Source organism: Gavialis gangeticus, unplaced genomic scaffold (genome assembly GCF_001723915.1).
Source record: "Gavialis gangeticus isolate Ggan-Ray unplaced genomic scaffold, GavGan_comp1, whole genome shotgun sequence".
Lineage (NCBI taxonomy): Eukaryota > Metazoa > Chordata > Crocodylia > Gavialidae > Gavialis > Gavialis gangeticus.
Window position 1 is genome coordinate 1,477,445 of NW_017728959.1, and position 16,081 is coordinate 1,493,525.

At 56.2% G+C, this 16,081-nt stretch overlaps 1 protein-coding gene across 1 annotated transcript in view; it reads right to left on the reverse strand.

Annotated features, from left to right (window-relative positions):
• GABBR1 (gamma-aminobutyric acid type B receptor subunit 1) overlaps positions 1-16,081 on the reverse strand; it is a 37,622-nt gene that overhangs the window by 7,587 nt on the left and 13,954 nt on the right. Inside the window, exons 7-20 of the mRNA XM_019508340.1 lie at positions 14,263-14,433; positions 13,495-13,596; positions 12,315-12,380; positions 9,665-9,856; positions 9,270-9,512; positions 8,762-8,825; positions 7,548-7,625; positions 4,458-4,608; positions 3,257-3,389; positions 2,838-2,954; positions 2,526-2,633; positions 2,265-2,358; positions 1,738-1,865; positions 1,366-1,494 (exon numbers count right to left, since the gene is read on the reverse strand). Coding sequence (XP_019363885.1) covers positions 1,366-1,494; positions 1,738-1,865; positions 2,265-2,358; positions 2,526-2,633; positions 2,838-2,954; positions 3,257-3,389; positions 4,458-4,608; positions 7,548-7,625; positions 8,762-8,825; positions 9,270-9,512; positions 9,665-9,856; positions 12,315-12,380; positions 13,495-13,596; positions 14,263-14,433 — 1,776 coding nt within the window. The remainder of the gene's footprint in view (positions 1-1,365; positions 1,495-1,737; positions 1,866-2,264; positions 2,359-2,525; positions 2,634-2,837; positions 2,955-3,256; positions 3,390-4,457; positions 4,609-7,547; positions 7,626-8,761; positions 8,826-9,269; positions 9,513-9,664; positions 9,857-12,314; positions 12,381-13,494; positions 13,597-14,262; positions 14,434-16,081) is intronic.

The following is a 16,081-nucleotide window of genomic DNA, read 5'->3' on the forward strand; positions in this document are numbered from 1 at the left end:
CGCCTTCTAATGTCTAGTCTAAACCTCCTCTCCAACAACTTGTGGCTGTTATTGCTTGTTACCCAGGGGGTGCTAGGAGGAACAAGGTCTCTCCCAAACCCTGCTGGTCCCCTCTAGTGAATTTATAGATGGTCACCAGGTCCCCCCTCAGCCTTCTCTTGTGGAGGCTGAACAGGTTCAGGTCCCGTAGCCTCTCCTCGTAGGTCCTGCGCTGCTGCCCCCGATCAAGAAAGTGGCCTCCTCTGGACCCTCTCAATGCTGTCCACATCCCTCCTGAAGTGCGGCACCCAGAACTGGATGCAATACTCCAGCTGCAGCCTGACCAGTGCCACATAGAGGGGGAGGATCACCTCCCTGGACCTGCTCGAGATGCATCTGTGGGTGCAGGACAAGGTACGGTTAGCCCTACTGACCATGACCTCACATTGGCAGCCCATGTTCATCTTGGAGTCAATAATGACTCCAAGATCTCTTTCTGCCTCCATGCTCTCAAGAAGGGAGTTTCCCATCTTATACATGTGCTGCTAGTTCCCATTGCCCAAGTGCAGCACCCCGCACTTGTCAGTATTGAAACTGCTCTATGATTCCATGGTAATGTGACACCCAAACCACAGACCTGAACAACCTTCTCACTGTGGCTACATCCAGAGCATAGACCTCCCCTAACCACACCCCTGCAAAGTCAGAGACAACATACTGACTGTACACCAAGAGCAGAGACCCCAGTGAACACCCCCAGCTGTCAGAACACTCTTTACTATAAAGAGAACACACCAATAATCTATTCAGAGAACAACCCCCCAATGCCAATGCTACCCACAAGAGGCCCCAAATACACCCTATAATCTGTTAGGTAACATCCCCATGTTACACCCAGTGTTACCCTTCACTTACCCTCTGTGAGCTGTCAGCAACCAACCCAAAGCTATACTGAGAACACAGCTCTCAGCTGTTTCCACTGTCTGAGGAAACACCCAAGCACCACACCTGCAGCAGAATCCCCCAGCTACATGCCAGCCAACTTTCAGAGACTATACGCCAAGACTTCACTGGAAGGAGGCATCTCCAACTGTCTAATACTATCTCCCAGTGCTACATCTGGAGTAAAGACTCCCGGACCTGACTATGCCCTTCACTTCCTCTGGATTCAGCCAGAGACCACTTCATTGTCTCACCCCCAGCAGAGCAAGCCTTAGATCTCCACTGACCCCCTCCAGCTACCACTCCACAGGCAACTGCCCCAGAACTGAGACCCCGGAGGCACTGGCCCTTCCTTGTGCTGACAGCCAGAAAACCCTGTAGCCCTTCCCACAGCACCAGGACACCCCTCTGCAGGGGCTGGGCCGGGGCCAGCTTGTCCCATACCTTGGGCACGAAGAGGACCACCAGGGTGATGTAGGAGGAGAAGACGACGGCCAGCGAGGCGAAGGCGAAGGCAGCGTCCTGCTGGCTGTTCAGGATCATGGTGACAGGGGCAGTGATCAGACACAGCACCTGTGGCCAGGCCAGAGCAAGGGGGTCACCATGTGGGAGAGCAGGGAGGCAGATGGACCTGCTCCCTTGAACACAGTCAAGAAACAAATGCCCCCCAATCCAGCATAGATGAAAAGGGGGCTAGGGGAGTACCCTGGGCGAGTGGTGGTGCTATAGGTGCTGCAGCAGTGGGGAATACTCACTGCCATGCCCACGGCCTGGTGACAGGCACAGGGGATGTCGAGTGTGCTGGGGTGTACTCACTGCCACGTTGTAGATGGCCATGCCCACAGCCCTATGGTCATTGATCTTCTCTGTAGAGACACTCTTAGTCTCATAGGCCAGGAAGATGCCCAGCAGCAGCAGCAACCCCTTGTAGCCATAGAAGATGCCTTCAGGGGAAGAGCAGGGAATGGTAAGGCTGAGGGGAGGCAACTGGGGGAGGGGCAGGAGCAGACGGCAAGCAGGGAGAGTGAGGAGTCAGACAGCCGGGGCAGGAAAGGCGTGAGAGGATGGAGAGGGCTGGGGAGGAAAGGGAAGACTCCTAACACTCCCCCAAACACTCAACATTGTCCCTTTCCTTCTCCCCCAAGCCAAGCACTGCCCATCCCCACCCCCACCTCCACCCCCCATACTCCACCATCCAGATACTGCTCACTCACCTCACCCTGTCCCACTCAGACACTGCCTGTTCCCTGCTTGGTCCCTGCTCTGCCCACCTACGAGCACCCTGACCCCTCCATCAGCCCCCATGCCTTATGGCACTTCTGCATGGAGACCCCCCTACCCACCGAGCCAGGTGTTCATCTTGGTGGAGCTGCAGTGCTCCAGCTGGGGCAGGATCGAAACGTCAATGTCCGTTTTAGGGTCCTCTTTGGTGAATTCCTTCAGAGACAAATTGCATGAGGGTGACCCCAAGAGGCAGAGGCAGGAATCACGTGCTGCAAGTTTCCCTACAGCAGTGCCTCAGTTGGACCCCCAGGTACCATGCACTCCTCCACAGAACAGTGGGCTGCGAACTTGCCCCCCACGGTGCCCTGACAGGTCTTCACCTCAATAGTGCGGTGGAGCGGATCCACAATCTGCCAGATGGCCAGCGTGACGACGTCTAGCCCGACCAGCAACCCTACTGTGGCGTACAGCTTCCAGGGCTCAAGGGTCTGCATGGGTGGCAAAGATAGAGTGTGGCAGCACAGAGGCCCTGAGGAGCCCCCGTCCCGTTCCCTACAGCACAGAGCTCCCAAGACCAACAGGGGGAGTTGAGGTGAGCGCTGGCTGCTGAGCGAGCCACAGCCCCCTCCCTGCCTTGAAGCTCACCGCCCCACTTCCCACCACCCAGCAGCCCAGAGCAGTGCACCCCTCACCTTGCGTCGCTCTTTCTTCTCTTCCTTCTTGGTGAAGACGGTGTGGACCCACCAGATCTTTGTGAACATGCTGCCGTAGCCCAGGCTGAAACCCAGCCCCAGCAGCCACAGCCGTGCCTGGGAGGGAACACAGACAACAGCCTGAGGGCATGGCTGGCAGGGCCCCCCACCCCTCAAAGCTCTGCCTTTGCCCTCTGCTACCCCAGGAGAGAGCCCCCAGTATGACTCTCCACCCCTCACAGCCCTGCCCCCAGGAGAGGCCCCACGGCTGTGCCCCATTTCTAGCATTGCTCTCTGCCTATCCCATGAGAGCCCCTCTTGCTAGGACCCCGTGCCTGATTCATCCCTGTGTCCCCTGCCTTGCCTTCTCTCTGCTGGCACCCTGTCCCAGCCCCAATCCTGGGCCATGCTGTACCTACCTGGCAGACAAAGGGGAAGAGCCCAGGTCCGATGTGGTAGCCGTCCAGGCCAAGGGGGAAGACAGCAGCCAGTGCCAGTGTACAGCCCACAGCCGTCATGTTGTTCAGGTAGGGCTGAGAGTTCTGGATGTACCTGTGCGGTGGGACACCAGGCATCACCTGGGGGTCCCTAAGACCAGCCCTCTAGCTCCCACTCCTCTGAACCCCCAGACACCCCAGGTATCAGTCCTACCTGTCCCCTTCACCCACATGCACCCCAGAGATCATCCTATCACCCCAGCCCTGATCATCTCACAGCCCCAGGTGCCACCTTTCCAACCCCCAGCCTCCTACCCCAGACCCCGGACCTACATGTCACTGCCCTCCCGGTCCTACAGGCACAACTGAAGTCCTCCTAACCCTGCCCCAGGCCTGCTGGCACACACCTACCCCCACTAGGGATGTCTCTCCTCTGGGGCAGGATAGGATGGGCCTTGGGGTGGTAAGGGGGGACACTGACCAGATAGCCCCATTGTGAGGCACAGGCTGTCCCAAAGGAGGGACAATAACTGCCTGTGTCTGGCTGTGGGGACACACGTGTTCACTGTAACAGGGGATGTACTGGCCACTTGGGGCTGTGGGGTGAACATGCAGACCACGGGGATCTACTGGATGTTTGAGGGTGAGCATGGGGCCGAGTGGGGAGTCACTGAACATACGGTGCATGTAAGGGCAGCAACATAACTAGGGCTGGGTAAGACAGTCACCTGCCCTGGGTGCCAAGTTAGGAGGGGGGCCAGAATCACCCCTCACCCCCTCAGTCTCAACAGCGTTGCCATGCTTCAAAACAGTTCCCGGCTGCTGTTGCTTTAAAAGAAGCAGAGCCAGGGCAGGCAGAGAGCACAGACAGCAGCTCTGCCGGGACTGTTCAGGAGCTCCTGGTGGGCAAGGCTGATACCCCCAGGCCCCACTCTTGCAACCTGTAAACCCCCACGCACCCTGCTCTCCCACAGGGCTTGCCATGGGCACGAGCTCAGCTTGTCACACCACTGCACAGTGGCTACAGTGGGCATGGGGAACTGTGCTGGGCAGGGCATGGGGGGCTGTACTGACTGGGGAGAGGTAGCTATGGGATCAGGTGTAGGATGTAGGGGTCTGTGCTGAGCATGGAGGGGGCCTGGAGCATGGAGGGGGCCACACTGGTCACTGGGGTGTCACTGACCGGACATGCCCATTGTAGATATTGAAGGCCAGGCAGATGATGGCCAGCAGGATGCCCAGGCTGGCCAGCACCGACACCGAGATGAAGAGCTTCTGCGACAGGAAGCGAAAGGTTGTGATGACCTTGGTGTAGTCAGCTGGGGGGGCACCTCCTACAGGACAGACAGCAGAGTCACCCAGGGGCAGCACCCAGAGACCCCTCATCCTGCACAGAGCAGTAAGAGAAGCCCCAAGTAGCAGACCAGGTCCTGCATCAGGCTGGGGGTCATGCTCCCAGCCTCAACAGGCAGCACCCTGCATGCACCCCAGCACCGGGGACCCTGGTGTCCCCTGGGACCCCCATATCCCTGACACTAATGTATGACCCAAGCATGCCCTCTGAGACTCCCATGTCCCCCTGATCCCACAAAGACCTCTGCATCCCTCTGGCCCTCACCCATGTCTCCTTGACCCCCTACGGCTCCTGCAACACTTTGAGAAGATTATCCAGGAGCATTTCTGGGAAGGATTAGCGGGGGGATGATGCTCAGGAGCAATGAGCATGGATGGGTTCATTAGGGGCAGGTCCTGTCAGACCAACCTGATTGCCTTCTACGATCAGGTCACAAAATCATTGGATGCAGGTGTCGTGGTGGATGTAGTCGTTCTGGACTTCAGGAAGGCCTTTGACACTGTCTCCTACCCCATTCTCATCAAAAAGCTAGGTGACTGTGGCATTGATGCCTACACAGTCAGATGAGTTGCAAATTGGCTGAGGGGCCGCACCCAGAGGGTGGTGGTGGATGGATCATATTCAACCTGGAGGGAAGTGGGCAGTGGAGTCCCCCAGGGCTCGGTCCTCAGGTCCACACTGTTCAATTTCTTTATTAGCAACTTGGACAAGGGGGTAAAAAGCAGCCTGTTCAGATTTGCTGACGACACCAAGATTTGGGGCGAGGTGGGCACGCTAAAAGGGAGGGACAGTATACAGCTTGACCTGGACAGGTTACAGGGGTGGGCGAATGAGAATAGGATGGGATTCAGTCCTGACAAGTGCAGGGTGCTACACTTGGGCAGTAAGAACCAGCAGCATACCTACAGGCTGGGGAACTCCCTTCTCGAAAGCACAGAGGCAGAAAGAGATCTTGGAGTCATTATCGATTCCAAAATGAACATGGGCCGCCAATGTGAGGATGCAGTCAGTAAGGCTAACCATACCTTCTCATGCACCCACAGATGCATCACAAGCAGGGCCAAGGAGGTGATACTCCCACTCTATGCAGCACTGCTCAGGCCGCAGATGGAGTACTGCGTCCAGTTCTGGGCGCCACACTTCAGGAAGGATGTGGACAACATGGAGAGGGTCCAGAGGAGGCCACCCGCATGATCAGGGGGCAGCAGGGCAGGCCCTACGAGGAGAAGCTACGGGACCTGAACCTGTTCAGCCTCCACAAGAGAAGGCTGAGAGAGGACCTGATGGCCATCTACAAACTTACCGGGGGGACCAGCAAGGAATGGGAGAGACCCTGTTCCCCTGAGCACCTCCCAGAGTAACAAGGAATAACAGCCACAAGTTGTTTGAGAGTAGATTCAGGCTAGACATCAGGAGGCGCTACTTCACGGTCAGGGCAGCCAGGATCTGGAACCAACTTCCTAGGGAAGTGGTGCTGGCTCCTACCCTGGGGGTCTTTAAGAGGAGGTTTGATAATTACCTCACCGGGGTCATCTGAGCCCAGTATTCTCTCCTGCCCAGGGCAGGGGATCGGATTTGAAGATCTACTTAGGTCCCTTCCGACCCTACATCTGTGAATCTATGAACACCCTCCAGACTCACATGAGTACCCCTGGTGGCTTCCCACATATCTCTCACCCCCCCGCTATGCCCTGCAGGTTCCCCCAGAACCCCCCTCAAACCTGCACCAGTGAACTCCTCAAGCTACATGTGTCCCCAGTATCATCCTGCATGCCCCTGCTAACCTAGGTCTATACCATGGGACCTACATGCACTCGTGCTGCCACCAAGCCCACTGGAGCCACTGCATGCTGTAGGAACTTCCACACTCCCACAGGCTCCCCCAAGGCCCTAGGGCCATGTGCACCCTCCTAGGCCACCTATGCCCCTCCAGGACCCATTTTTACCCCCGAGACCCCACAGGCTTCTAGGCCCCTGACTGCTGAGCCACAGAGGATCACAGGATTATAGGAAAGAAGGGTTGGGAGAGACCTCAGAAGTCATCTAGTGCAGCCCCCTGCTCCAAGCAGGACCATCCCTGACTAAACCATCCCAGCCAACTGTCTGTCCAAACAGCTCTTAACAATTTCCAGGGATGGAGAATCCACAACTTCTCTAGGCAGCCTGTTGCAATGCTTGAGCACCCTTTTACTCAGAAAGCTCTTCCTAATCTCCAACCTAAATTTCCTTTGCTGCCATTTGAAGATATTGCTCCTAGTCTGTCCCCTATAGCCACAGGGAAAAGTCTATTTCTGTCCTCTTTATAATCACCCTTCAGGTATTTGAAGACTCTTATCAAATCCTCCCATCAGTCTTCTCTTCTCCAGACTAAATAACCCTCATTCTTTCAGCCTTTCTTTGCAAGTCTTGCCTCCCAGGCCTCTAATCATTTTTGTTGCTCTGTGCTGGACCATTTCCAATCTGTCATTATCCTTTTTGAAGCCTAGGGCCCAAAACTGGACAGAGTACTCCAGGTGAGGCCTCAACAAAGCTGAACAGAGCAGAAGAATCACTGTCTGATTTGCAAGAGATGCTACTGTTAATACGACCCAGAATGCTTTTGGGTTTTGTTTGTAACAAGAGCACACTGTTGATTCACATTCAACTTGTGGTCCAAGGTAACCCCCAGTCCTCCTCTGCAGTACTGCAGCGCCGCCAGTCATTCTCCAATCTGCATTTATGCATGAAATTATTCCGTTCTAAGTGCAAGGCATTGTATTTCATCTGATTGATTTTGGAGCATCTCTCCAGTTTATTGAGGTCAGGCTGGATCTTAGCCCTAATCTCCAGCATGTCTGAAACTCCACCTAACTTGGCCATGCTCCTAGCCTATGGTGGGCAATTCCCAGAATCCCCAGAGGTGGGTGGTCCCCAGCTCACCAATCCACTTATCGTTGTTGTACCAGGACAGGTTGTCCTTGGTGCTGTCATAGTAACCAATCTTCTTGTAGACACCGCCTGCCAGGAGAAAGGGATGGGTCAAACACTGGTGGGGGATGAGCTACAGCCATGCAGTACAGTCGCCCATGGCAGGGGCTGGGTGGGAGCACTGGGAGCAGCTCTAAAGGGGGGGAGGGAGGATGGCATATGATGGAGAGGTGTACATAGGAATCTTGCATAGAATCCCCCATAGTGTAGGGGAAACACGTGCATTATCTATTTGTAAAGCTTGCCTATGTAGGCGTGTGTGGTTGTGTGTGCCTGTGGAGAGACCACTGGGAGTGTATAGATCCAAGTGAATTAGTTTTGGCAGGAGGTGCAGGGGAGAGAGAAGAAATCCAGGTGAATGGTTATCTTCATAGTGGGCTTGTCGTGCACTGATGCGTGTGTAGTGATGGGGGCTCCTGTACCAGCAGGGTCTCACTTACACCTTGGCTGGAGGTGCAGGGTGGTTGTGTGCTTGGGGTGATGCTCTGTGTTGTGGAAGTTGTTGTACGCAGGCTGGAAGTGTATGGTTTTGTCACATGCTGAGTTGTGGGGTAGGGATGTTGTGGTATTTTATGGTGTTGCATAGCTGGATTGCTTTGAGGTGAGGACAGCTATACTGTTTTTGATTGCTCTGCTGTGTGTGTGGTGATAATGGTGGTCTGTTGTTGTGTGGTGGTAAGATGGTTGTGTTCTGGGGTGGTGGCATTTTTTATAGGGGAGGGGGTTGTGTAGTCCATGAGTTCCACTATATTATATACCTGGGGTTATCTGGTATGTATGGGATTGTGTGGTGTTGGTATGTCGTGGTATGAGAGTGTTCTTGAATGGTATGTGGTGGGCATGGGGGTGTGCTGATATGTATAGTGGTGGGAGGGGTTGTTGTATTAATGTTCAGAGTTGTGTGGTATAGGGAGGTTATTATGTGGCAGTGGGAGCCTGTGCTGTGCATAGTGTTTTGTGGTTGTGGTGAAGGACTGCTGTGGCATAGGAGGGTTGGTGTGTGGTGGTAGGTGGGTTGCACAGTGGTTGGAAGTTATATGGTGTCTGTGGATTGTTTTGTGGTGTGGTGGGGGGGTTGCAATATGATGGGTGAGGCACACTTGCACTGTAGATGGGGTGTTATGCCACTGTGCACTGTGAGCAGCAAGGGGAAAGCTGTCACTCACCCTGCAGCTGTTCGATGAGGGTCCAGGCCATACGAGAGCCACTGGCATCAAACACGACATGGCCCTGTGTGGGGGAGACACCGACAGGACATCACCCCAGAGCACCTGACGACATCCACCGGGCTGAAAGGGCCCCACTGCTGGCTCAGCAGGAGGACGGAGGTCACTGTGCACAGCACCCAGGAGAGGGCACCATGGCCCTGCTCTACCAGTGTCTGGGCAAAGACTGGCCATACTGGCTGCACCAGGAGACCATATTGGAGGGCCTGGGGAGGCCAGAGAGGAGATGCTATCTGGGGACCTGGGGAAGCCAGGGGAGTGAGATGAGCACTTAGGGGGACACCAGAAGAGATGGGGCGCTGGAGGATTGGGGGATTGCATGGGTTGGATGTACAGAGGGGTGGGGGCAGAAGGGTCTGGGGGCATCTTACAGAAATGGCTTCAAAGATGGAGAGGTTGAAGATGTAGTAGGTCTTGTTAGGGGCAGAGGGGCCTGGGGGTAACTCACAGAGACGCCCTCAAAAGCAGAGGAGTTGAGGGCACGGTAGATCTCATCGGTGATGTTCTTGTTGTTGTAGTTGAAGTCCTCCAGCCGCAGTCCCTTCTTCACCAGCTCAGCCGAGGTCTTGTTGAGCGCCAGGGCCAGGGCCCAGATGGCATCGTAGGCCAGGGGTGCCTCCTGGAAGCCCCCTGTCTCCTCTGGGTTCTTGCCTAGGCGTTTCTGCAGCTTTTCAATAAACTCCTGTGATGTCTGCACACAGCAGGGGAGGGGAGGTCAGAATAAGGGCAGTGAGGGGGACATACGGCTCCACCTTGGTCTCCCGTTCATCCTGGGGACAACTGCCCAGCCACCCCTCAGATTCAGAGCCCCCATCCTGGTCTCCCCACCCCACCCCTCCATACCATGTTGGATATGCTGCGGGTGTTTTCAGGGTTCAGCATGACAATCTCGGTGGTGACATGCCCCTCCACGGCTTCTGTCATCTCAGCCACGGTGCAGTTAATGGCAGGATCCTTGATGCGAAACCAGTTATCAGCGTACCAGCCAATCAGGAACCACACATACTTCTTCCCGTACAGCTTCTCCTTGTAAACCTGTGAGAGGGGGAGGGCAGGGGACTGTCACCCACTGAACTCACACGTCCCTCCCCATAAGCACCCATCCATTCACCCGTCCAAGTACAAGCTCCATTCAATCATTTATCTGCACTCAAACCATTCCATCCTCCCAAACACCGCGGCGTCCTAGTATGCATTGTTTTGTATGTGCTGGTGTGTGGGTCTGGGGGAAGGTGTATGTGTAGAAGGGTGGCATGTGAGTCTGGTGGTATTTAGAGGGGATGGGGAGCGTGTTGTGATGCCTATGTTGCAATGACTGAGTGTTGTGGTGCATTGTGGGGGGCTAATGTGCATGCGTCATGTCATGCACGTGGAGGTTGTGCATGTGTTTGGTGAGACGGGAGTGTGTGTGTGCATGCTGTGGTGTTTGCATGAAGGGGTCTTGTATGGATGCTATAGTGGGTGTAGAGGGGATAGGGAACATGTTGTGATGTTTGTGCTCTGATGACAGCCTGCTGTAGTGCAGTGCAACGGGGCTGGTGTATATATGCTGTGGGGTAGATGTGGGGGCCACTTGTGTGGATGTTGTGATATATGTGTGTTATGTTTGAGTTGTTGTGTCTGTGCGTTTGGTTTGGTGAGTGGGTGGCTGTGCATACTGGTGTTCATGTGATTGTTTCCCACATGGAGGATGTGGAGCATGTGGAGCGGATGGAGGGCATGTGGTGGTGCTTCTGCTGCCATGTGTGCCATGGTCTCTGCAACCTGCAGTGTGGAGTGGGGGTGCTGTGCTGTATTGCGCATGGACATTGGGGTAGCTGTGGGTGAGAGGATGTGCCTGGATGTGGAGCGTCTTGCCATAGTGGCAGCTTGTGTGCTGTGGTGTGTGTGTCTCTATGCAAGTATCTGGCAAACACAGGCTGACATTGGGGCAGGGAGCTAAGTACCATGTTGGAGGTCAGGCTGTTTGGGGCCCTCTCCTGGCACGGGCTCTACAGGGCAGGCACAAGGGTCCAGGAAACTGGATATGATGTAGACTGGTCCCAGATCCCTGTTGTGCTGAGATTGCTCTACAGCCCCCGCACCCCACCATGTAGATACCCATGCAACTATCATGGTGATAGGAGCCAAAAGGGACCCATGAACACTGCCCCATGGTGCCCTCTGGCCCTGTCTGCTGAACGTATGAGGTATTGGCGAGCTTTGATAGCCGCTGCTCTGGCTACAAGCAGGGTAGAAGGGCTCCCGGGGGGTATGTGAGAGAAGGTCCAGCTCCAGGCTCTCCTTGCTGGGACACGACTCAGTTTACCTGTCTAATCCTGCACTGCTTGTTACCAGGCCCCGAAGGGTTAACTGTGCTCCAGAAACGCTCCCTGGGAGTGAAAACTAGGCCGTTGATGGCCTGGTGCATGGTGTGTGTGTATGTGTGCATGTGTGTGTGCAGGGGCAGCGGATTAGCGGGGCTCACCAAACAGGTCGACCCAGGCAAGGCAGCGGGGGTGCCACACAAAAGGCAAAAGAACTGTTTGCTCCAGCCGCCTCTGGCAGGGGACGGTTGGGAGCAGTGGAAAGTTACTGAGGGCTGAACAATGAAACCAGGCAACAGAGGAAGGGTTTAAAAAAGGATTCACAGAAAGAACAAGATGGGGGAGGGAGAAGACTTGCAGAGGGAGGGCTGCGCTGGAGCAGGGAACCAAGGGACACATTGCAGCATTGAAGGCCCAGATTAGCTACAGGCCTGTGCCAGGCCAGCAACCATCTTCAAGGTCACTGAGTTCCCTGTTTAAACAGGGATGAGGACAAGTCCCTCTCCCTCCCCAGATGCCCAAGAGAAGGGGAAGGGGCACTGTGTGCAGGAGTGGCATGGGCTGCTAAAGACCCTATACTCCCTTGTACTCTACACCTCTTGAGTGTGGGGCAATGCTGTATTCAGAGCCCCCGGGGAAAGCCTGGATGTGTGTGCGCGTACGCACGTGTGTGTGTGCGTGTGTGTGTACACATGCGTGTGTGTGTCCTGTGCTCACTCCTGGCTGCTGAAGGGTTACACGAATCCAGCAGGCTCCCCCTCTCTCTGGGTCAGTTTCTGGGGAGATGGCCAGCGGGAAAGCAGGAAAGGTCACCGCCACGCCCAAGGGACACACTGTGGGACTGTGGGCTCCAGCCCTCAGAAGGGGATGCCACACAGGATTTTCCCCAAAGAATATGCCTAGAGACCCCCCAGGCCAGGGGCAGGACCTGGCTCTGATTAGACTTGGTGGTGCAAAGCACACAGGAAACACAGCCGTCCGGTCCTCAGGCAGCGGGCCAGATTCTGGATGCAGCACGTGTCAGAGGGCAGCGTGGCCGGATCCTGGATGCAGGTGTGGCCATGTGGGCTGTGGCTCAGATGCCAGCATCTGTGAGCACAGCAGCCCTCCCTGCTCCTCCTGTACTAAGCAGGTAGCTTGGCCCCAGCTGCCCCAGTGCTGAGCCCAGCCCCCTCCCCGGCTCTTACCTCGCAGAAGACCTTGCGTGCCTCAGTCTCATAGAAGAGCCCCACAATGATGCGGGCGTCCTGGCGCTGTGGGAGACAGCCGCAGGGGCACAATTGGTGAGTTAGGCAGGGGAAACATTTGGAGAGGCACCCACCCCTCGCCACTTGTCCCCCATTTCCCCTCCCACAACCATTAGGAGGGTCCAGGTCTCCATCCCCAGCACTCGCCAACCTACTCAGAGGATGCTTTGCATATCTCTGCCTCCACAAGCATGCGTCACTCCCACCCCACACAAGGCTGTGACCCACCCAGGGGGCACTGAGTGGGGAGGACCCAATACAGCAGGGACCATGTCTGGGTTGCTGGAATGGGTTATGGGGGGAGCATGTGGGTCCTGCCAGATCTAGGATGTGGGGGGCACCTTGGGGGGAAAACAAACAACAGCCTCGTGGTGACAGCACTTGCCTTGGCATGCAGCAGAGCCCAGATCAAACCCTTCCTACCCGCACCGAGACCAGGGACTCGACTCTGGGTCAGCCCCAAGGCTTGAAAAGCAGTTTCTCAGTGAAGCTGCTCCACTCAGGCTAAGGCAAGGCTGACTCCTGCAAAGTTACTGTGATGTGAGATGTGGCTTCACGCCCCGGTTTGCCTCAAGCAGAGGTGGGGTTTGAGCCACGTGCCACCCTGAGTGCCCCAGCCACCGGGCCGCTGGCAGTGCTGGTGACCGCGGATTCCAGCCAGGACCTGGCAGAAGCTCTGCAGAGGCTGGCTTCTTCCCGCAGGAGCCTGCCGCTCCGACGGCTGGGCACGCCCTGACCTCAAAACATCACTGCCCAGTTCTGACCTTGGTGCCTCACACTGGGCAAGCGCAGGACCCCGCGGCCTCCGTGGGTTCCCTGGGAAGGCTCCTGTGCTTATGGGGGCTTGGGGAGGGAGATTCCTAAGCACACCAGAGGGACAACCGGACTTCAGGGTGGATGAGGCACCTGTCTCAGTGCAGGGCTGTTGGGCAGCAAAGTCACCAGGCGGAACCCCAGCCTCCTACCCAGGGACAAGGCCTGGGAATGGGAAGCAGAGGAAGTGGAGCTGGGTCCCAACCCCCATCCAGCACCGGATGGCACTAGCCTTAGCATTGAGCATCGGGACAGAGAAGGTTCCCCCATGTCCCCGCACTGCTCCCACCTCACCCTGGGAAATCACCTTGAGGTTACGGACAGGAGAAGTCGGGTCAGAGAAGAAGCTCTGGCGGAAGGTGATCTCAAGCCCAGCCTCCTTCACCCGCTGGTCCAGGTCATCCAGGGTCTGTGAGATGGGGCAGGCAGAGGCAGGGACCAGGCAGTTAAGAGTGTGGGGGGCAAGGGAGAGAAAGAGCACAGAGTTATCTAGAGAGGCCAAGAGGCTGGGTGTGGGCAAGGGCAAGGGCAGGGAGGGATGGGGTGGTGGTGGGGCATGGGGAGATGGCAGGAAGCAGCATGGCATTGGGTTAGGGGGGACTATAGGAGGTCTAGGGATCAGGGAGGCAAGATGGGGGTCAATGCAGGAGGCTATAGGTAGCATCAGGGCCACCAGACAGGATTGGAGAACTGCACAATAGGGGCTGAAGGACCTGGGTGCTGGGTGCAGCTGAATGTGGGGTCAGGAGCTGGACAGAGGCTGTTGTAGGACTTCAGGGTCAAGGCATGGTGTGAGGATAGGAAGGACTTAGGGAACTGGACAGGGAGGCTGCAGGGCTGGGGCCATGGGCTGTGGCAGGGTTGTGGCCCTGGGCAGAGATTGTAGGCCCAAGCTGAGGAGTCGGGGCACTTGCTGAAGGTGGCTACATGCTCAGGGACTGGGGAGAGCCACTGTGAAATGAGGGCATTGGGTAGGGGCAGTAGTGACAAGGGAGCATTGAGCAGGGCTGACTCTAGGGTTGGGGGTGGTTGAGGGCCCGGGCAGCTGCCAGAGGCTGGGGGGCCACAGCCATACCGAGGTGAAGACCTCTGTGGTCTGCTGGATGGTGGCGATCTTGGTCCAGCCCCACTTCTTGAAGAGCTGAACACGGGTGGGGTTGTGCAGCGTGGCCGACGGGTGTGTGCGGAAGAAGGTGGGGAAGCGCTGGCGGTTGGAGAGCGCCGGTGAGCTGGAGCCGTATGAGAGCTGAGGGAGAGGGACACAGCGTGTGAGCAAGCCCACCACCACAGGCCAGCACAGCCCTTGCACACCTGCTGGCATCACCACTATGGCCCTCATACACCCATTAGCACCACCAGCACAGCCCACCACAGTCCTCTCATACACAGAAGCATTGCACACTCATTGCCACACACCAGCACAGCCTTCATACACCCACAGACATAGCCCTTGCCTACCCACCACCATGCACTGGCTCACACTCACACCCCCAACACTTATATGGCCTTTAAGCACTTGCCAAAACTCCAGTGCAGCCCTCACACACTTACCACCATACACCAACACAGACCTCACATGTACTCACAAACACTCACTGAGGCCTTTGCACACTCATCCCCACACAACGAGGTCTGGCATCCTGTCACATATTGTTACAATCATCACACACCAACCCCTGCTCAATAAAGCAGCCCTTGAACACCCATCACTACATAATGGCATAGTCATCACACACTTGCACACCACCACTGCACACTAACACAGCTCTTGTGAGCCTGGCCTGCACATCCTCCAACACACATAACACACGTGCATGCCCAAGCAATAGTACACACAGACGAGCTTGCTCACCTCAAAGCATGCCAGCACCACCACTTGCACACCTGCCATCAGTATGATGCACAGACAAGTCCCCTCACCCACTCACCATCACACATGAACACACCTGCTCATACACTCACCATGCATCACATGCAAACTCTCCTCCTCACATGTGCATTGCCAGTTGCACACATAGGCATGCCTGCTCACTCACCTCCAAAAACTGATGCCTGCTCACCCCCTACACATGCACTTATCACACACATGCTAACACACACCAGTGCTCACATGAGCTTGCACACCTATTGCCCCACTCAACCTCCCCCCATCACACGCCCTCCAATGCCCAACGCTACCCAGTGCAGGCACCAGCTCAGATCTGTTAACCCTGACACAGAGGTGCCAGCGTAAACACCGACCTTCCTGTACCAAACCCTACACACACCACTACACAACCACACAGCCACTCTGCACACACGCATCCACACCTGTAAACAAGCACATGCCAATCTACACATAGCATCCCCTGTACAACCACATGCTGAAATTCCAGCACACATAACCACCTCCTACCACCCCTACAGATCAGCTTTTGCACACCCACACAGACACAGACACAAAGCCTCCTGAGCTTTGCCCACATACATACCCTGCCTACAACCTGCCACATCAATGCACAGCCTCAGTCCTCCCAGCTGTTTGCCCTCAACACGTCCCATTGAACTAGGACACCCCAAAGCACAGTGCTCACTGACCTCTCCACACACCCGTTCCCCCCCATGCCCCACAGACACAGGCTGGCCCCTCTCCCCCCTGCTCTTCCACCTCGCCCAGGTCCAGGCACGGCACCCAGTGCCTGCAGAGTAGCTCACCACGATGAGGTTCCACATACGGGCAGCCTCTGCCACCAGGGTTGAGACACTGCTGCAGCCTGGCATCAGGATGATCTTGATGGGGTCATTGTAGAGCAGCTCGTAGAGGTACTTGGTGGCCTGGCCCGGGTCACACTGCAGGGACGGGGCAGATAGAAAGTCACATCTGTACCACGTACTAGACCTCCCCTTACATCCTA